Source organism: Clupea harengus, chromosome 3, assembly GCF_900700415.2.
Source record: "Clupea harengus chromosome 3, Ch_v2.0.2, whole genome shotgun sequence".
In the NCBI taxonomy this organism is placed as follows: domain Eukaryota; kingdom Metazoa; phylum Chordata; class Actinopteri; order Clupeiformes; family Clupeidae; genus Clupea; species Clupea harengus.
In genome coordinates, this window is record NC_045154.1 from 15,420,595 (window position 1) to 15,440,805 (window position 20,211).

General features: G+C 43.3%; 2 protein-coding genes across 6 annotated transcripts; both read right to left on the bottom strand.

The window, feature by feature from the left end:
* Positions 1–64: 64 nt before the first annotated feature.
* sqor (sulfide quinone oxidoreductase) lies at positions 65–6,420 on the bottom strand. Of its 3 annotated transcripts, XM_031564706.2 has the most exons (11): positions 5,557–5,825; positions 5,209–5,441; positions 4,678–4,848; positions 4,349–4,402; positions 3,794–3,988; positions 3,424–3,633; positions 3,077–3,260; positions 2,484–2,551; positions 2,002–2,180; positions 1,602–1,703; positions 65–855 (listed from the first exon to the last, which is right to left on the bottom strand). In XM_031564706.2, the coding sequence occupies exons 2-10, from the start codon at positions 5,428–5,430 to the stop codon at positions 1,646–1,648; spliced, it is 1,341 nt and encodes a 446-aa protein (XP_031420566.1). In that variant the 5' UTR covers positions 5,431–5,441; positions 5,557–5,825; the 3' UTR covers positions 65–855; positions 1,602–1,645. The 3 variants fall into 3 exon arrangements, with proteins under 3 accessions (XP_031420566.1, XP_012674215.2, XP_012674214.2); XM_012818761.3 differs by lacking the exon at positions 5,557–5,825 and adding an exon at positions 5,982–6,420 and having other exon boundaries at positions 65–1,703; XM_012818760.3 differs by having other exon boundaries at positions 65–1,703.
* Positions 6,421–6,565: 145 nt separating this feature from the next.
* Positions 6,566–12,695, bottom strand: LOC105892492 (sulfide:quinone oxidoreductase, mitochondrial-like). 3 transcript variants are annotated; one of them, XM_012818757.3, is made up of 10 exons: positions 12,457–12,695; positions 11,166–11,396; positions 10,640–10,810; positions 10,318–10,371; positions 9,740–9,934; positions 9,360–9,569; positions 8,986–9,169; positions 8,374–8,441; positions 7,825–8,003; positions 6,566–7,525 (listed from the first exon to the last, which is right to left on the bottom strand). In XM_012818757.3, exons 2-10 carry the CDS (start codon positions 11,385–11,387, stop codon positions 7,468–7,470), a joined length of 1,341 nt encoding a protein of 446 aa, XP_012674211.2. In that variant the 5' UTR covers positions 11,388–11,396; positions 12,457–12,695; the 3' UTR covers positions 6,566–7,467. The 3 variants fall into 3 exon arrangements, with proteins under 3 accessions (XP_012674211.2, XP_012674210.2, XP_012674212.2); XM_012818756.3 differs by lacking the exon at positions 12,457–12,695 and adding an exon at positions 11,995–12,444; XM_012818758.3 differs by lacking the exon at positions 12,457–12,695 and adding an exon at positions 11,934–11,957.
* Between the last annotated feature and the right edge of the window lie 7,516 nt (positions 12,696–20,211).

Genomic DNA, 20,211 nt, shown 5'->3' on the forward strand with positions numbered 1-20,211 from the left:
GATTACTTAACACCGAGGTCGACTAAATCCCAGAGCTCATTGCAAACTCTTTATTCAAATATCAGACCCTGAGCAAAAATTTTATTAAAATTAAATGACAACTAACATTGGAAACGAATCATATCATCATATCAGCACATATCAACATACACTTGAGCAACAGGTATGTGTTTGTTTGTTTTTTAATCAAAAAGCTATCATGATAAAGATGTTGAGTGTCACTAGTCTTGGAAGGCCAGATGACTGAGGGAATTCTGCTTAAATACGAGTAGGAACAATCACATGCCTAATTGAGGCTATTTCCCAAGCAGTTTCACTTCTACAGTGACCAAACCATTTGCTGAGCAGACATGCTCATTGTGTGTGTCAATGCCATAGGATAGGACTCCACCGGACAGGGTGTTAATGGCATACTGGACACCCAACACTTGAACAACTTCCTAAGCATTTGAGTGTACTGTTTCATAAGTGTGAACCAGAGGTCATAGCCAGTGATGAACTAAACAAAGTGATGTGAATCTGCTGGCATATGTGTACCCTGACTGCAGTAGGACAGAGGGGCTCTTATCTTGGTGACAGCCCATCTCAGCTTTGTTTCTGTTCATGAGCAGTGGCCCCCAAACCTTTCATGACAGACCCCCCTTTGACTGAAATGAAAAAACAAACAAACAAACAAACAAACAAACAAACTCAGACTTTGGAATATCACTCCCGACTTCTTCACGAAGAGGAAGATAAAAGGGTGGCGTTTCGAACAGGAAGAAGACTTCTGTAGGTCTGTAGACAGGCCTTCCGTCCACAGTCTCTCCAATCCTCGACAAACGATGAAAGTGTGGGATTTCACAGTTGGCAGAGCTGTGATTGGAGCGCAGGGTCAAGTAGTAAAGCAGTTTGCTTTTTTTAAGAAATCTGTGTAAATGTTGTTATGTAAATGTAAATGTGAGTGATTTTCTTTAACACTTGAAGAGCATTTTGTAAAAAAAACAGTTAAAGCAAGCACAACGACTGGCCATCAATCCAACTATTTGAACAAAATATCAGAACAAGATTCAAGTACAACGGTCAGCAGGAAGTCAAGAAAGGTGGGACTGGGGAGGATCAGTGTGATTGTCCTTTAAACATTCTTTAGTGTCGTTCAGTGTGATTGGCCTTTAAACATTCTTTAGTGTCGTTCAGTGTGATTGTCCTTTAAACATTCTTTAGTGTCGTTCAGTGTGATTGTCCTTTAAACATCCTTTAGTGTCGTTCAGTGTGATTGTCCTTTAAACATCCTTTAGTGTTGTTCAGTGTGATTGTCCTTTAAGCATCCCTTAGTGTGTCCTTCAGTGTGGCTGTCCTTTAATCATCATGTGACCCAGCCACCACCACCACATCTCCCAGAATCACTGACCATCACTAACTATACCCTCATAATGAAGTTGCAAGGTCTGATTTGGCTGCTCACCATGTAGCCATATACAATCACAGTGAAAATGTTTGTTAGCACATATTAACACACAATCAGAGGCAAAAAATTATATGTATCCAGCCATGTGTTCAATGGCTCAAGTGAATGTATTTGGTTTGTTAAGCTCTTATATATTAGGAAGGTAAAAAGAGACCTTAGTTTTCAGAGTATAAAATCTCTCGCTGGGTCTCTGGCAAACTACTTCATTCCCAAGTGCATGAGGGTGCGATATGGTCCTGGTCCACCCCACAGACCCCTGGAAGAGAACAGAACACATTCATGATCAGGTGATGGTGCCCTCCGTGATCTCCATGTGGCATGATGGAAATACACAATAAGTCCATTGAGAATCGGCACATTCATCTTTTATCTCGTTATGTTCTTTTCATAATCGTTGGAAGCCATAATCGTAATTGAAATCTGATTGATTGCACAGCCCCAGTACATATCACATTCATACAACCCCTCCCATAAAATGTTTCCTATAACATCCATCATGAAGATTAATGAAGTTAATCCCCCAATATTACTACTGAACCCCTCTCCGTACTCACCTGAGCAGGCCGTGCCAGTACAGGTGAGGCATGACGTCCGCCTTCATGTAGTACATGATCCTCCGTTCCTTACTCTGGTCCAGGGGGAAGGTCTCCAGAGGCTGCCCATTGTAGTCAAACTCAGCCAGGATGACTGTGTTGTAGCTGGTTACAAGAGGGCACGAGGTGTAGCCATCATACTACAAACACAACACAGATAGAAGATAGAAGAGATGCATCAGACATATGATGTCCTGAAGTGCAGTAAGCAACAGCAGAGACCATATCCAACAGTGTAAATAGAAGCAAATCAACAGAATGTTGAAATAAAATGTCTTGATTGCTCATTTGAAATTGCATTTTTATAACAGCTAAATTTTGTTTTCGCACTTTAAAAAAGGTTTTACTGCCCCCTAGTGGAGTTGATTGGAAATGTGTGCTATATCCTGGGTGTTCAAAAGTGACATTTTATCAATGTCATATCAATACCAATTTCATCTAACCGTTTTATCAGGCTGGCTCTTCTTCATTATTCTGGTGATATTTCTGTCAAGCACACCAGACTGGGCAGCTGCAAAAACAGATCAAACACGTCAAGAGCCTCAAACTGGACCTTTCCATCTCTACACAGCTAACCTCCCTGGTTTCACTAGAAATGACAAGCATCGCTTCTTTAGATGAACTGATGAAGCGTGTAAAATGACAGACACTACCCATGATCTGTGCATCTCTCATTCAATCCCACTGCTTCAAAACCCTGCCCATCAGTTTTTATGTCTTAAGAGATAATGCTGCCAATTAGAACACCTTAAAGGCCGGCTGCACAGGGGAGCAATGGGATTATTAGGCTTCCAAATAAACTAAAAACAAGTGTCTATCTCGGGTTCTCTTTTTCCATTCACTTAATTTCCATTAAATGAATTTAATTAATAATAACTCAAACATATAACAATACACTAATATCTAGTGTCACAGTCCGTAATGCAACTTGAATGAAAAACTGATTTTCCTGATAGATCTCAAGCCCACTTGTGGCAAGAGTAAGCACTAATCAGAGTGAAACCCCCTCTGCTATCATTTACCCTGGTTCACTCACCCACAGCCGCTGCTGTTTTTGGAGTTGGCAGATTGGTGCAGTCTCCGATTCCAAACACATTGGGGTAGACATTGTGCTGAAGCGTCTCCTTATTGAGGTTGAGCCAGCCGGCCTCGTCGGCCAGCGGAGAGCCCTTCAGGACGTCAGGGGGACCCATCGGGGGAGTCACGTGCAGCATCTCATACTGGGGACACACAGCACAGCTAAAGGTTATTATAGTCTCTATTATGGGTTTTAAGATTTCATGGAAAATCCCTGGATCGTTTCATTTTTACTAGCATTGGTCATAAACAAAGTGCATCAAAAAAGACAGACTTCCTTTTGCATCATCATAATAAGAGAAGGACCTTGAAAACGTTTGTCTCTCCAGGTTTGTCCAGGTTCTCAAACACGGCTTCCTGCTTATCGGCCCTGACTTCGATGAGGTTGTGTCTGAGATTTACAGTCAGGTCTCGAGCCTTCACGACTTCCCAGAGAGAGTCTGCGTACTTCTTAACCCCAAACAAAACGGGCAAAGAGGTGTTGTACACAATGTTTGCATTTGACCTCTTCCCAGTCTGAAAGAAAAGGAAAGGCTCAACATGTCACTTCATTACATTATTCCTAAAAATGTCATCAAGATGTTCCTCATTTGTGCTCTTTTAACCCTCTGTGTGCAAACTTTCACTTTGTGCAGTCAATTCCAAACACAGTTTGAGCAAACCGTAGTGGCACTACCTTTCTCAGGAATGCATCAGTCAGGTACATGATCTTCTGTGGAGCTCCAGGACACTTCACTGGTGTGTTGGGGAAGGAGAAGACAGCATTGCCCTCCTTAAAGTCTTGAAGGGCTTTCCAGGTCTTCTGCACTGTCTTTACTGAGTAATTGGAGCCAATCTTGGGGTGTTCAAACCCTTCTGGAAGACCTTTAATCTAAAGAGTTCAATATTACAATAATGCAATACCAGTAGCAAAGTCTGAATCAAGAAATAACTGATGTTTGGACTTTTAACACAACCAATATATAAGTAGCAAACGCCACCTGCAAGATTTATTAGGTTTCTTGTAAAAAGTAAACAACCGTCCAGATATTTCTCTGTGAAATGTAGATTTTCTATATTGTTTAAGAGAGCATGAGAAGGTAATAGGTCACCAAGTCACAAATGGATAAATGTGCATGTATGAAGTTTAATAAACATATTACACATGTCACTAAGGATATCAATATGTATATCACAAAAGATGTTTGTTGAAGATCTTGGATGCTTTCTGTATTGTTTAAAAGAGCATTACCTTCTCAAAGTGAAGTTGAAGGCCAAGGGCCACAATGAGATACTTGTAGGAAATCTGCAATGGTTAGATACGGCCATCATAATCTCAACAACACCTTTACCGTTACATCAGACATTACAAAAATGAATTAATTGTAGATATCAGCGGTTAGGCTTTTCTAGCAGTAGCCTACGACATTCTATTTAAAGCATTATGAGTTAAATAGGGTCTGGATTTGCTGATTGGCCAACATGGTTGACAGAAAATCCGAACAGAACAAAATAAAAAGCTTTGAAGGCACCAAACTAAGGTATCATCTGATCCAAATAATGTTTTCAACTGTAACCCACCTCTTTCCCACTGTCTGTCCGAACAGAATTCGTGTCGGGGTTAACCTCCGTCACTCTGGATTTTACCCACTTCACGCCAGAGGGGATAACACTCGCCGTGGGCCGGCCGGATGACTCCACGCTTTTCGCCCCTGCACCCACTAACGTCCATATGGGCTGGTAGTAATGCATCTAAAAACATTTCATTGTAAGTGCTTATTGAGTAACGGTAGCCAGCGGGTACAGCTATGTGCAGTGAGTAAACTTCGCTCTCCTACAGACGCTTGCACCCAATTGGTAGTCTGCTTGCTAGCATGATCGCCTCCCATGTCTGAGGTTGTCCAAGTTCAAGTCTGATGTAGAACTGAGCTTGTTTTCACAACGCAAGTTACAATTGCATGACCACTAATCACTTGAACCTTGCGTATATTTACCGACATCGTTTTGCCGCCCCTTCATTACTCTATGTCCAGATAAGACACAAACAACACACCCAAATCTTCCGTCTCGAGACGGCAAGGGCAGACAAGGTTTAGCCCTCGTTCAACTTACCTCACTTGGCTCCACTATAGCAACATTCTCGGCTCCAACTTTCCGTTTCATGCGGGCACCCATTGCGACACCTCCACTTCCTCCTCCAAGCACAAGAATCTTCACATGCTCCTTGGAAGCAGTTTGGTTGGTCGTGTGGAAGTACTGGTAGCCTGTCCGGTCGTAAGCCCTCTGACAACCCCGCCACCAGTTAATTTGTGCCCGTAGGGCAGTCGCTGTCATGACTGTGCGGACTGAAAGAATATCATGCGATTATTTGACAAACAAAATCAAATCACCTCACTTCGTACAGTTCCAAGGCAGCACTGTGATGACCAATGTCCATAATAATTAACAAAGTAACATTACCTAACGCTAATTAACTTGCTCGAAGTTCGCTTCTTACTGATAGCAGTCTAACTTTCCCCGAGGTCTTGTTTACAGAGTTCTTTAGCCTCTTCTGATGAGTCATAATGAGTTAGCATTGTTAGCAGCTGACATCAATGAGCCTTATGGTTAGTTTAGTGTTTAAAAAATCATATCGCAGCCACACTATTGCACTATCAATTTAACGGTCTAATCGTGGATGATATAAGCAGCTAGCAGTGGCTTAGTTGCACTTTGGTAACTTGCACTCAGATGGATGTCATAACCTGTTGTTATGCAAGTGCGTAATCATATTTTATTTTAATTGACGCTCAAGTCAATATGTCAGATGCACTGCACTGCGGTACAAACGCGCTATGCAACAAGTGATCATTTACAGTAAACCAATGTCCCAACAGGGTGCCTACCTCCGTTGATTGAACGTAAAAGCTAGCAAGTGTCGCGGCGAAAACCAGCCACTCTCTCACAATTACACACCCAAGAGGCTAAATGTGTAGATCTGAAGTTTATTGCAGTCATTAAGGCACAATACAACACGGTCGAAGGGTAATAATAATGGGAATGACTGGTCAGTCTTTTTAAAGGAACGGAGTTCCTCCCTCTTTCTTATTTGGTTGTCGGCCAATTGGAACTAACCCCGTTCCCTAACTTTCACTCAATCAAAACTTGTGCCGTGTTTATCACCACTCTTTGGCACCATTTCCTGGGATAATTGTGGCGAAGTCAATTAATCTTCTATACAACCTGGCTGTCCGTCTCTCAGCAGTCAGCCTGTTTGGTATTATTTGTCAGGCATTTTGAGCGAGGCTATTCATACTTCCATTAGTGAATACATGTTCACCAAATACACAAAAATTACCACACAACCTTTTTACGACACCCTACTCACCAGTAGTCTAATATATCCGCTTTAACAAGCGGGTTCAACCTGGTTCAACATCAACAATTCGCGTCGTTTCCTTTACTGTCTATGTTCTCACAACCCCAAAGCTCAATGCAAACTCTTTATTCAAATCAGACCTTGAGCAAAAATGTTATTGAAATGAAATTACTACTAACATGGGAACTGAAGCTAAGGCACATATCAACATACACTTGAGTAACAGACATGATGTGTTTGCTTGTTTTTTAATCAAAAAGCTATCATGATAAAGATGTTGAGTGTCACTAGTTTTGGAAGGCCAGATGACACATTTCGCTTAAATATGAGTAGGAACGATCACATGCCTAATCTGTGTAAATGTTGTTATGTAAATGTAAATGTGGGTGATTTTCTCTCACACTTGAAGAACATTTTGTGTCCCAAAACATGACTTTCAAAAACAAATAGTTAAAGCACAACGACTGGCCATCAAGAAAGGTGGGACTGGCGAGGATCAGTGTGACTGTCCTGTAAGCATCCTTTAGTGTGTCCTTCAGTGCGACTGTCCTTTAAGCATCTTTCAGTGTGACTGTCCTTTAAGCATCTTTCAGAGTGACTGTCCTTTAAGCCTCCTTTAGTGTGTCCTTCTGTGCGACTGTCCTTTAAGCATCTTTCAGAGTGACTGTCCTTTAAGCCTCCTTTAGTGTGTCCTTCTGTGCGACTGTCCATTAAGCATCCTTTAGTTCAGTTCAATTAAATTCAATTATATTCATATAGCGCCAAAACCATCAAATTGTCTCAAGGCGCTTTACAGAGCCCAGTGCCTGGACCCCCTTAGAGCAAGCACAATGGCGAGAGGGGCAATAAAAACCTCCCTGTTAATCAGGAAGGAACCTTAAGCAGAACCATGGCACATAAGGGGCTCAATGGCTAAAGTGAATGTATTTGGTTTGTTAAGCTCTTATATATTAGGAAGGTAAAAATAGTTTTCAGTGTCAGAGTATAAAATCTCTCGCTGGGTCTCTGGTAAACTACTTCATTCCCAAGTGCATGAGAGTGCGATATGGTCCTGGTCCACCCCACAGACCCCTGGAAGAGAACAGAACACATTCATGATCAGGTGATGGTGCCCTCCGTGAGCTCCATGTGGCATGATGGAAATACACATTAAGTCCATTAAGAATTTAGATCTTTTATCTTATGTTCTTTTCATAATCGTTGGAAGCCATAATCGTAATTGAAATCTGATTGATTGCACAGCCCCAGTACATATCACATTCTTACAACCCCTCCCTTAAAATGTTTCCTATAACATCCGTCATGAAGATTAATGAAGTTTAATGAAGTTAATCCCCCAATATTACTACTGAACCCCTCTCCGTACTCACCTGAGCATGCCGTGCCAGTACAGGTGAGGCATGACGTCCGCCTTCATGTAGTACATGATCCTCCGTTCCTTACTTTGGTCCAGTGGGAAGGTCTCCAGAGGCTGCCCATTGTAGTCAAACTCAGCCAGGATGACTGTGTTGTAGCTGGTTACAAGAGGGCACGAGGTGTAGCCATCATACTACAAACACAACACAGATAGAAGATGGAGGAGTTGCATCAGACATAAGATGTCAATGGAGTGAACCTGAAGGGCAGTAAGCAAGGACAGAGACCCTATCCAACAGTGTAAAAAGAAGCAAAAAATAAATAAAAGAAGCAAATCAACAGAATGTTGAAATTAAATGTCTTTTAATTGCTCCTTTGGAATTGCATTTTTATAACAGCTAAATAAAACATTCTTTATGGTAAAACATTTTTTCACACTTTAAAAAATTACTTCTTTGAGATTTTACTGCCCCCTAGTGGCATTGATTGGAAATGTGTGCTATATCCTGGGAGTTCAAAAGTGACATTTTATCAATTTCATATCAATACCAATTTCATCTAACCTTTTTATCAGGCTGTCTCTTCTCCATTATTCTGGTGATAGTTCTGTCAAGCACACCAGACTGGGCAGCTGCAAAAACAGATCAAACACGTCAAGAGCCTCAAACTGGACCTTTCCATCTCTACACAGCTAACCTCCCTGGTTTCACTAGAAATAACAAGCATCGCTTCTTTAGATGAACTGATGAAGCGTGTAAAATGACAGACACTACCCATGATCTGTGCATCTGTCATTCAATCCCACTGCTTCAAAATCCTGCCCGTCAGTTTTCATGTCTTAAGAGATAATGCTGCCAATTAGAGCACCTTAAAGGCCGGCTGCACAGGGGAGCAATGGGATTATTCCCCTCCACCTAGGGATTATTAGGCTTCCAATTAGACACTTGTTTTTAGTTTGTGAATCTCTTTTTCAATTCACTGTTTATTGAATTAAAAAAACGTAATTAATAAACATTAATATTACTTACATTAATAAACTAATAATAAATCAAACATATAAAAATACACTCATATCTAGTGTCACAGTCCGTAATGCAACTTGAATGAAAAACTGATTTTCCTGATTGAGAGTTGGTCATTTTACATCTCTTTGTAATTCTAAAAAGTTCTCTCACCCACAGCCGCTCCTGTTTTTGAAGTTGGCAGATTGGTGCAGTCTCCGATTCCAAACACATTGGGGTAGACATTGTGCTGAAGCGTCTCTTTATTGAGGTTGAGCCAGCCGGCCTCGTCGGCCAGCGGAGAGCCCTTCAGGACGTCAGGGGGGCCCATCGGGGGAGTCACGTGCAGCATCTCATACTGGGGACACACCCAGGAACACACAGCACAGCTAAAGGTTAGTATAGTCTCTATTATGGGTTTTTAGATTTCATGGAAAATCGCTGGATCGTTTTATTTTTACTGAATTTTTACTAGCATTGTTCATAAACAAAGTGCATCTAAAAAAAAGGACAGACTTCCTTTTACATCATCATAATAAGTGAAGGACCTTGAAAACTTTTGTCTCTCCAGGTTTGTCCAGGTTCTCAAACACGGCTTCCTGCTTATCGGCCCTGACTTCGATGAGGTTGTGTCTGAGATTTACAGTCAGCTCTCGAGCCTTCACGATTTCCCAGAGAGCGTCTGCGTACTTCTTAACCCCAAACAAAACGGGCAAAGAGGTGTTGTACACAATGTTCGCATTTGACCTCTTCCCAGTCTGAAAGAAAAGGAAAGGCTCAACATGTCACTTCATCAAATTATTCTTGAATATGTCATCAAGATGTTCCTCCATGCTCTTTTTTCCCCTCTGTTAAAATGATACATTCACATTTTTCACTTTGTGCAGTCAATTCCAAACACAGTTTGAGCAACCAGTGGTGGCACTACCTTTCTCAGGTATGCATCAGTCAGGTACATGATCTTCTGTGGCGCCCCGGCACACTTCACTGGCGTGTTGGGGAAGGAGAAGACAGCATTGCCCTCCTTAAAGTCTTGAAGGGCTTTCCAGGTCTTCTGCACTGTCTTTTCTGAGTAATTGGAGCCAATCTTGGGGTGTTCAAACCCTTCTGGAAGACCTTTAATCTGAAGAGTTCAATATGACAATAATGCAATACCAGTAGCAAAGTCTAAATCAAGGAATAACTGATGTTTGGACTTTTAACACAACCGATATGAAAGTAGCAAACGCCACCTGCAAGATTGATTAGGGTTCTTGTAAAAAGTAAACAACCGTCCAGATATTTCTCTGTGAAATGTAGATTTTCTATATTGTTTAAGAGAGCATTACCTTCTCATAGGTCACCAAGTCACAAATGAATAAATGTGCATGTATGAAGTTTAATAAACATATTACACAGGTCACTAAGGATTTATAACTCTGTCTTCAGTCTAAACAATATGTATATCACAAAACATGTTTGTTGACAATATTGGGATGCTTTCTGTATTGTTTAAAAGAGCATTACCTTCTCAAAGTGAAGTTGAAGGCCAAGGGCCACAATGAGATACTCGTAGGAAATCTGCAATGGTTAGATACGGCCATCATAATCTTAACAACACCTTTACCGTTACATCAGACATTACAAAAATGAATTCATTGTATATATATTACGGGTTAGGCGTTTCTGTCAGTAGCCTACGACATTGTATTTAAAGCATTATGGGTCTGGATTTGCTGATTGGCCAACATGGTTGACAGAAAATCCGAACAGAACTAAATAAAAAGCTTTGAGGCACCAAACTAAGGTATCATCTAATAGCCAAATAATGTTTTCAACTGTAACCCACCTCTTTCCCACTGTCTGTCCGAACAGAATTCGTGTCGGGGTTAACCTCCGTCACTCTGGATTTTACCCACTTCACGCCAGAGGGGATAACACTCGCCGTGGGCCGGCCGGATGACTCCACGCTTTTCGCCCCTGCACCCACTAACGTCCATATGGGCTGGTAGTAATGCATCTAAAAACATTTCATTGTAAGTGCTTATTGAGTAACGGTAGCTAGCGGGTACAGCTATGTGCAGTCGGTAAACATCACTCTCCAACAGACACTTCCACCCAATTGGTAGTCTCCTTGCTAGAGAATACCCGCCTCCCATGTCCGAGGTTGTCCGAGTTCAAGTCATGCGGGAACTGAGCTCGTTTTACACGACGTTGCACAAAGTTACACCCGCATGGACACCTTGCGTAAATTTAGCGACATCATTCTGTCTGACTTTCATTCCCCTATGTCCAGATAAGACACAAACAACACACGCAAATCTTCCGTCTCGAGCCGGCAAGGACAGACCAGATTTAGCCCTCGATCAACTTACCTCACTTGGCTCCACTATAGCAACATTCTCGGCTCCAACTTTCCGTTTCATGCGGGCACCCATTGTGACACCTCCGCTTCCTCCTCCAAGCACAAGAATCTGCACATGCTCCTTGGAAGCAGTTCGGTTGGTCCTGTGGAGGTACTGATAGCCTGTCCGGTCGCAAGCCCTCTGGCAACCCCGCCACCAGTTAATTTGTGTGCGTAGGGCAGTAGCTGTCATGACTGCGGACTGAAAGAATATCATGCGCTGACGTGAGATTATTTGACACACAAAATCACCTCACTTCGTACAGTTCCGAGACAACACTGTGATGACCAACATAGTGTCCATAACAAAGTAACATTACCTAACGCTAATTAACTAGCTCGAACTTCGCTTCTTACTGACAGCAGTCTAACTTTCTGTTTTGTTTACAGGTTTTTTTTGATGAGTCATAATGAGTTAGCATTGTTAGTAGCTGACATAAAAGGAGCCATATGGTTAGTTTAGTGTTTAAAAAATCATATCGCAACCACACTCTAACACTAACTATGTAACGGTCTAATCGTGGATGATAAAAGCAGCTAGCAGTGGCTTAGCTGCACTTTAGTCGCACAACAACCTGTTGGTATGCAAGTGCGTAATCATATATTTTTTTAAGTTGACATTCAAGTCAATATGTCAGACGCACTGCACTGCTTTACAAATGCGCTATGGTGCTGCGCAGAATTTTAAGCAACAAGTGATCATTTACACAGCAAACCAATGTTCCAACAGGGTGCCTACCTCCGTTGCCTTAGTTGATTGAACGTTAAAGCTAGCAAGCTTCTTACGACACCCTACTCACCCGTAATCTAATATATCCGGTTTGGCAGGCAGGTGTAGAATTGGTAAAATTAGTTGGAACTGAGTTCAGCCTGGTTCAACATCAACAATCCACTGTAGTTTCTTCCGTCGTTTCTTCCTTTACTGTCTATGTTCTCACAACCCACTGTCCCCGTATGTGCCCGTTACACCCTAAAGCAGGCACACCCAGCCAGCGGTGTTGAGACAGACCAGAGCTGGATGGATCTAATGACGTTCAATTAGTCCACCTCAACAACAATTCCGTGAGAGCCCTCTATCTATGATTTCGTGCAGATAACTACAATGATATGTCCAGAAACCATTCAAGATAGAGCTTGTGCGCGATCGAAGATGTGGGCTACTTTTGGAGTGTGTGAAGAACGCAGTTTGGGGCGCAGAGACATGACAGATGTCCGTGTGCATCACCGTTCTCTCTCTCTCTCTCTCTCTCGCTCTCTCTTACCCCTTTTCCACCAAAGCCGGGCCGGTGCTGGTTCCGGGCTTCCGGGATCCATCTGGAACCAGTTCTTCCGTTTTCCACACAAAAAAAGCTGGCTCCGGTTCAAAAAAACAGGTTCGAAGTCAGCACCAGCTTTTAGGTGGGCCAGAAACAAGAACCGGTGACGTCGGGTTCGTCCCGAGGTTATGGGCGGAGCTACCACACCAGAAACAGAAATTTTCGCCGCCATTTTTTTTCCCACCGTCAACCAAGAGGATGAGTGAAAACGGTGAAAACATAAATGAAAAATCCATCCAGCAGTGGATCACCGATGAAATAAAAACATTGATAGCGATTTTGTCATCAACAGAAATGCAAGACAAACTTGGGGAGGCAGTAAGGAAAGCTAAACTATATGAGGAAATAGGGGGAGAGTTGGAGATGGCGGGGTTCAAAAGGACAACAGACCAAGTAACAAACTAATAAAAAAAAATAAAGAAAGCTTTCATCCATCAAAATGTGTTGTCTGCATCGTATACAGTAACTCTTTCAATCTATCTTGTTTTGGTTGTGTGATGTCACACCTAAGATTAGCTGTTCACTAAGCAAATTCGTGTAGCAGCTAGCTAACTAGCATTAGCTGCTAGCTGTCGTGAGGTACTGTTAGTTGTTGTGGCAACTGGTAAGTAGGTAGTAGCTAGTCTACTTGTGTAAAGATATATGTATTGTTTATGTAATCACTTATATATGTATTGTTTATGTAATCACTTTTATATATCCAACCCAAATGCGTTGGCAATACTAGTCTACAACGTTATGGTCATGCCAATAAAGCTTCTTTTGAATTGAATTGAATTGAATTGAATAGTCAACTCCCGTCATGAACTGCATTGTCACTCGTTTGATCTACGTGGAGAAATATAGAAAACCCGTTGCCAAGTAAACAGAACATTAACTTAAGCTCGTTTGGTACTACATGGTATTAAAAATGAAACATAATAGAAGTTTTATCGAAATTTGTTTGCCTTCTCCCAGGAATAAAACCACTCGTAAGTAACTAGTAACCTGTCACAACATTCCAAAATGTTCAGCTAGGACAACGGAGGCGTATGACGTGATTTAAAGACGTAGCTAGCCCTACTATGGCTCTCGGTCGGTGGAAAATCGAGCCGCTTAAGCACCAGCCAGGAACCAGCACCGGCCCGGCTTTGGTGGAAAAGGGGTATCACTCAGACATATATACCCCGTAGCCAGCGGCGTAACAATGACGTGGCGGCCCCGAGTGCAGATCTCATCAACAGGCCCACTAACCCACCTATTGTCATGCGAAATTAATCAGGGTTTGGTGTAACGAGGCGCAGGGAAATCTCTGCCACAATATCACTTAGGCCTATGCGCAAAGTAACTTATTTTTGTACGACATTGAAGCGAAAAAATACATTTCAAGTAGCATTAGGCGTATGAAAAAAAAACGTAACATGCATGACGTTTAGAATGGCATCCTACGAGCCTTGTGTTGAGCAAAATCCTCAACAATTTTAGAAATGTTCAACTCCCTGGCTCGGGGGCTTTTGATGGACAGGGTAGCTAATCCACTCAGTCTCTCCTGTCCCATGCTGCTCCTTAAGTGGGTCTTAATCATCTTTAGTTTAGAAAATGGTCGCTCTGCTGTGGCTACGGTCACAGGTACGATAAGAAACAATAGCAGAGCTGTGCATGTAACAGTGAAGATTTGGTTTCTTCCACTTGCATCCTTTTTGTGCTATTTAATCACACTGAGCATGTGCATAAGTCATGTTGTTGGGGAAATAGTGGCCTCTAGGGGTTAGGCATGTTGTACAGAGTGGCTCTCCTCAGAGTTCGGGGATATAGAGTCACGGTGAGTTGTGCATAAAGAGAGCTCCTACATTATTATTTTAGAATACAATGACTGAATGTATTAAATCCATACTGATTATAGAGAGGTGTTCCACATTATATCCTCATGTAAATAGTGTGTTTGGTTTAGGAATTATGCACCTCTGAATGTATATTTTAATCGATGTTCAAAATCACACGTGTGAATAGCTAATGTTTAATCTCCCTCTTAGATTAGCACACTGTAAGGTGTCCCATGCTGCTGTGCTAAGGAGTCCCGTGATATTGTTTGTGCCAGGTACATGTTTTGTGTTTTATTGTATATATTTCAATTAGATATATTACTTTGTAATTAAACTTGAATTAACGATGTATGAGAGTTCGGGGATATAGAGTCACGATTAGCACACTGTAAGGTGTCCCATGCTGCTGTGCTAAGGAGTCCCGTGATATTGTTTGTGCCAGGTGAATAAACTGGAGAACTTCACCCACGTCGCCCGGCTTTCTCTATGAAAAAACTACACAACGCAGACAAATTCAGAGGGGTTACATTGGTGCCGTGACCCGGATCTTCATCACGTCAGCGCTTGCTGATCTCCGTGGGACATCGCATTGATTTGGGTCGTCCGACATCGCTGGAGTCCAACGCTAGCTGGTTTGTGATCACTTAGCAGGCAGCGCAGTTAAACTAACGTGACATAGTAGGCTTCTAGCAAGCTAGAAACTTTGATGCAGACGGTGCAGCTAGCACTTTCTCTATTTCGCTCACATTGTCTCGGATCTGATGGAAACGTAATGTTAAAGTTTATTTTGCATTGAACTTTCAACTGTCAATTTTAATTTGATGTTTCAAGTGGAGTTTGATTATATTTTTTTTGGCCACAGTATTTTTGTTTTATCTTTACTTGTATTTAGTGATGGATAATACTGATTTCCACTACCTAGGTGTTGGGAGGGCGAGGGGTTTAATGGGTGTTGGGAGAGCCACTGATTTTGTGGGTGCAGGGAGGGCAATTTTTACTCCTGGGATAGGTCGTGGGAGGGCTCAGCCACGTTATCCGGGGCAGTTACCTGTGCCACCTGGCCCCATAGATGTGCTTGGTGCAGATACTACGCACATGGGTGCATGTGGAGGTAGTGAATTATTCTCCAACAGTTACCCAGCTCCCCTAACATCCACCCCTATAAGTTCATCTTCTGAGACAGAGAACACACTGAAGCACTTAGGTGTTTTGATCACTGAGTTAGGCAAACACATTGGTGACACTGTCACAGCCCGTTTAATGTCTGACAGAGATTATGTAGGCACACAAGCATTCCCTCCTGACACTTATAATGGCGGCAGCCGCCAGCCCCAGAGCACTACGGTAGACATGTCTCAGCTTAATGTGGTGCTGAAGTCAGAAGTCAAAGACCCGCCCATGTTCCGTGGCGATGGCACAGACAAGTACACAGTGAGTGAATGGGTAGATCTCATGGACACTTTTCTTAAAAAGAAGAAAGTTGGAGTTACAGACAAAGCGGATGAAATTCTAAGTAAATTGATGGGCAGGGCCAAGGATGTGGTCAAGATAGCACTCAGAAGCGACCCCTCTCGTGATTCAAATCAACATCCTGAAGTTATCTATGCCATTCTCAAACAGCACTTCAGTGACATTTCATATTCTTGCATGGAGAGTGCGTTTGATTACTGGGTCCGCTTAAACAAAGCAGCAGATGTCGCTGACGAGTGCTTGAGGCGCCAGGGCAAGAGAATGGAGGATGTGAACAAAGAGGTAGCAATGATGTTTGTGCGCCACTGCCCTGATCAGTCCCTTGCCATGGTGTTCAAGAGTAAACTTGTTGAACAGTGGACGGCCAAAGAGGTCCAGGAAAGGATTGATGAGTATCAGTGTGAAATGAAGACCAGGCGCACTGAGGTCAGTTCCTTGCCCAGGCAGAATGCAGCGTTCATGCTTAACAGTGAAGAGAGTCACAGTGAATACAGTCTAGATTGTGCATTGCAGTCCTGTAAACAAACAATAGAACAGCCCCGTCGTCTTGATGAGTCTGTACCCACTTCACAGAGTAGTGTGGACAGGATGACTGACATGCTCAGTAAAGTTCTTGAAAGTGTCAATGCCCTGCGTGCTACTAACTCATTCAGTGCTCCACAACACACTAGGAGGGGCCGTGACAGATGCCGCATATGTAGTGAGGGCTCTCACTCCACCCTCGAACACTGCCGAACCCACCGTCTGTGCTTTGCCTGTCACCAGCCTGGTCACATGAGACAGTCCTGTCCCTCTGCTCCCCAGCCGCCCCCCTCCAATGTGCCATCCCCCCAGTTAAACTAGATAGCCTGCATTCGGAGAGGGGAAGTGTAGGCATTTCTAATGCATCCCTCAAACACACTGTTGACTTGAAGGTCAAGTTTGAATCAATTAAGCAGTCTTTGCCTAGCACCGCCACAGTCATCATGCAGAATACATCGCGTCTACTTACAAGTGATAGTTTGTTTTATACCCCCGTTGTTATCAATGAATCAATTACTGTGAGAGCCATGCTTGATACTGGATCTATGGCGTGCACCATTAGTGAAAACATTGAGAGAAAATTAACTGATGCCGGCTCATTGGATTGTGATGTGAAGCCTAACACTGACATTGTTTTGGTGGGCTGTGGAGGGAAACTTGTCTATCCAAAGAGAGTATGTGACCTCCGCCTTAACCTGTATGGATGTGCCGTCATTGTGCCCACACTAGTAGTGCCTGGACAGATTGATGATTTGATTATTGGCACGAATGTGATTAAATTCTTGACCCATAAGCTCAAAGAAAGCGATGAGTACTGGAAAGTAGTCTCCACACAGGGCAGCTCTGGTGTCGGAGGTGACCGAGATGACTTTGTTGCCATGCTGGCTGGCGTCCGCCAGTGGCAGGGTGAAGTCCCCCCCGACAAGATAGGCACAGTAAAGCTCCACCAAGCCGTTACTCTTCTGCCAGGCCATGAGCATTTGGTCTGGGGCAAACTGCCAGCAAACTCACGTGGCCCACCCGGCTCTACAGTCATAGTTGAGCCGACCACATCACGGTCAGTCCCAAGAAACATCCTTGTGGGGCGTGTTGTGACTCCTTTATGGGGTGATGGCTGGGTGCCTCTGAAAATAATGAATCCAACAGAAAAGCCTGTTTTTCTTAGAAGAAATGCAAAGGTGGCAGACGTCCATTCCTGCTTAGCTTTGGAAGACATGCAAGACGGTGAGCTGTCCCACCTTGTGTCCAATGGCCAGCGCGTTGACAGCAACACACAGGTTCCAGGTGCCAGATTCTCTGACACGTTGAAACAGCATGGCCTCAATGATCTGGATATTGACTCTTGTGAAGTGTCTGACAGTTGGAAAGCTGAAATGTGCAAACTCGCAGTTACTTATTCTGACATTTTTTCCAAGCACAGCTTAGACTGTGGTGAGGTGAAAGATTTTGTACACCGTATCCATTTGATGGACGACAAGCCATTTAGATTGCCATACAGACGAGTCGCTCCTGCAGATTACCAGAAGCTTCGTGTTGTCTTGAATGAGATGGAAGAAAGAGGGATTATTAGGAAATCTACAAGTGAATATGCGTCCCCACTGGTTCTTGTGTGGAAGAAACATGGCGATCTGAGGCTGTGTACAGATTTTCGGTGGCTGAACGCCCGCACAGTCAAAGACGCGCATCCACTGCCCCACCAAGAAGACTGTCTTGCTGCTTTAGGGGGCAATGTGTTTTTTAGCACAATGGACCTCACCTCTGGTTTTTATAATGTTCCTCTCCATGAAGACGATAAAAAGTACACTGCTTTTTCCTCTCCTGTCGGACTCCATGAGTACAATAGACTCCCTCAGGGTCTCTCAAACAGCCCTGCAAGTTTCATGAGAATGATGTTGAAAATCTTCGGTGACCAGAATTTCATGAGTTTGCTTTGCTATCTTGATGACCTCATGATATTTGCCCCAAGTGAAGAACTTGCTTTGGAACGGATTGAAATGATTTTCCAGAGGCTGCGTTTACACAATCTGAAGCTTGCCCCTAAAAAATGTTTCCTCCTCAGGCGCTCTGTGCGTTTTCTTGGGCATGTCATAAACAATCAAGGTATCTCTACTGACCCGTCCAAGGTGGAGGCAGTCACTAGTGTAACCAGAGCAAATCTTATGAGAGCAGATGGGCTGACTCCTGATGCCAAAAAGATACAGTCATTTTTAGGGCTAGTTATGTGGTATCAGCGTTTCATTGAGAATAGCTCCACCTTAGCTAAGCCACTTTTCAACCTCGTTGCTGGGAGCAAACAGTTTAGGGTAACCAGAGGAGGCAAGAGAAAAAAAGTCCCTGTGTTAAGTCAACTAACTGCTGCTGACTGGACACCCGACTGTGAACAGGCCTTGCAGAAACTTAAAGATGCCCTTCTCGGAAATGTCATACTGGCACACCCTGATTTTTCAAGACCTTTTATTCTATCCACTGATGCCTCCACTGATGGCTTAGGTGCCGTTTTGTCACAGGTTGTGCCAGGGGAAGATCGGGCCCGCCCCATAGCCTTTGCGAGCAAGACTTTGAATAGGGCTCAGAGCAACTATCCAGCCCACCGCCTTGAATTTTTTGCTTTGAAATGGGCAGTTTGTGAAAAATTGAGTCACTGGTTGAAGGGCCACAGATTCACGGCATGGACTGATAATAATCCACTTACTCATATTTTGACAAAGCCCAAATTGGACGCTTGCGAGCAACGTTGGGTGGCCAAGCTTGCAGCCTATGAGTTTGATGTCAAGTACGTCCCTGGACCCAAAAACGTAGTTGCTGATGCCCTGAGTCGGACCCCTTTTGTTGCCAGTAAAGTGAGTCACCGCCTTATTCACGAGCCTTACTCTGCCCTTCTGTCCGCCTCAGAACATCTGCCTGGCCCAGAACTGCAAGACCTATTCCGCCAGTCCACTACCTGTCAGGCCACTCAACATGCCAGTTTGTCCAAGGGGCCAAAAGATCAGCTGTCTGCCAGTATGTCAGCACATGAAGTTGCTGCAGCTATCAGTCGACACACTGAATGGGAAACGACCACTAGAGTGAGAGCTGTTCCCCTAGCCTGTCATCTCCAGAGTCTAGCTGACATAGGTCAGAGTGCTTTGCCTTCTTTTTCGGCCCGTGAGCTCCAGGACAGACAGTGTGATGATGCTGACCTTGGCCGTGTCATTTTCTACGTTGGGCGGAAACGACGGCCTTCCAGGCGTGAGCGGGCACAGGAGAACTGGAGCACACTGAAACTTTTAAAGCAGTGGGAGAAGTTGTCTTTAAAAGAAGAAATCTTATTCAGAGTGTCTAAAGATCTAGAATAGAATAGAATAGAATAGAATATATTTATTTGTCATTGCACAAGTACAACGAAATTGAGGTAGCAGCTCTCAGACACAAAAACAATAAAAATATAGATTGAACATATATATATACATATTTACACTATAAAAACACAAGACATATAACACAACAGAGAGACAAATACAGGTCAGTTTTGTGCATTGTTAAGTGCTATGATGGCTCTGGGATAGAAGCTGTTTCTCAGCCTGTCTGTTTTTGCTATGATGGTCCTAAAGCGTCTCCCTGAGGGCAACAGTTCAAATAGGTGGTAACCAGGGTGTGTTGAGTCTCTGAGGATACTGTGGGCTTTTCTGAGGCAGCGTGTTTTATAAATGTCCTCAAGAGGTGGAAGAGAGCAGCCAATTACTTTTTAATTAGCTACTGGTAAGAAGAGATTTCAGTACGTTGTGCCTCAGTCTCTACGGTCAGATGTCTTGAGAGGCTGCCATGAGGATGCTGGTCACCAGGGTCAGCTTCGAACAATGCACCTGGTCAAACAGAGGTTTTACTGGGCAAACATGGAGCGTGATGTGGCCCACCATGTGAAGTGCTG

What these genes read in the sequence shown, in the direction of transcription:
- LOC105892492 (XM_012818757.3), bottom strand. Translation starts at nt 11,387, where the DNA reads ATGACAGCTACTGCCCTACGCACACAAATTAACTGGTGGCGGGGTTGC. An exon ending in CTGATGCATACCTGAGAAAG is followed by an intron (nt 9,570 to 9,739) that starts GTAGTGCCACCA and finishes CTTTTCTTTCAG; the next exon opens with ACTGGGAAGAGGTCAAATGC. An exon ending in TACTGGCACGGCATGCTCAG is followed by an intron (nt 7,526 to 7,824) that starts GTGAGTACGGAG and finishes GTTCTCTTCCAG; the next exon opens with GGGTCTGTGGGGTGGACCAG.
- sqor (XM_012818761.3), bottom strand. Translation starts at nt 5,430, where the DNA reads ATGACAGCGACTGCCCTACGGGCACAAATTAACTGGTGGCGGGGTTGT. An exon ending in CTATAGTGGAGCCAAGTGAG is followed by an intron (nt 4,849 to 5,208) that starts GTAAGTTGAACG and finishes AAATGTTTTTAG; the next exon opens with ATGCATTACTACCAGCCCAT. An exon ending in GAGAGACAAACGTTTTCAAG is followed by an intron (nt 3,261 to 3,423) that starts GTCCTTCTCTTA and finishes GTGTGTCCCCAG; the next exon opens with TATGAGATGCTGCACGTGAC.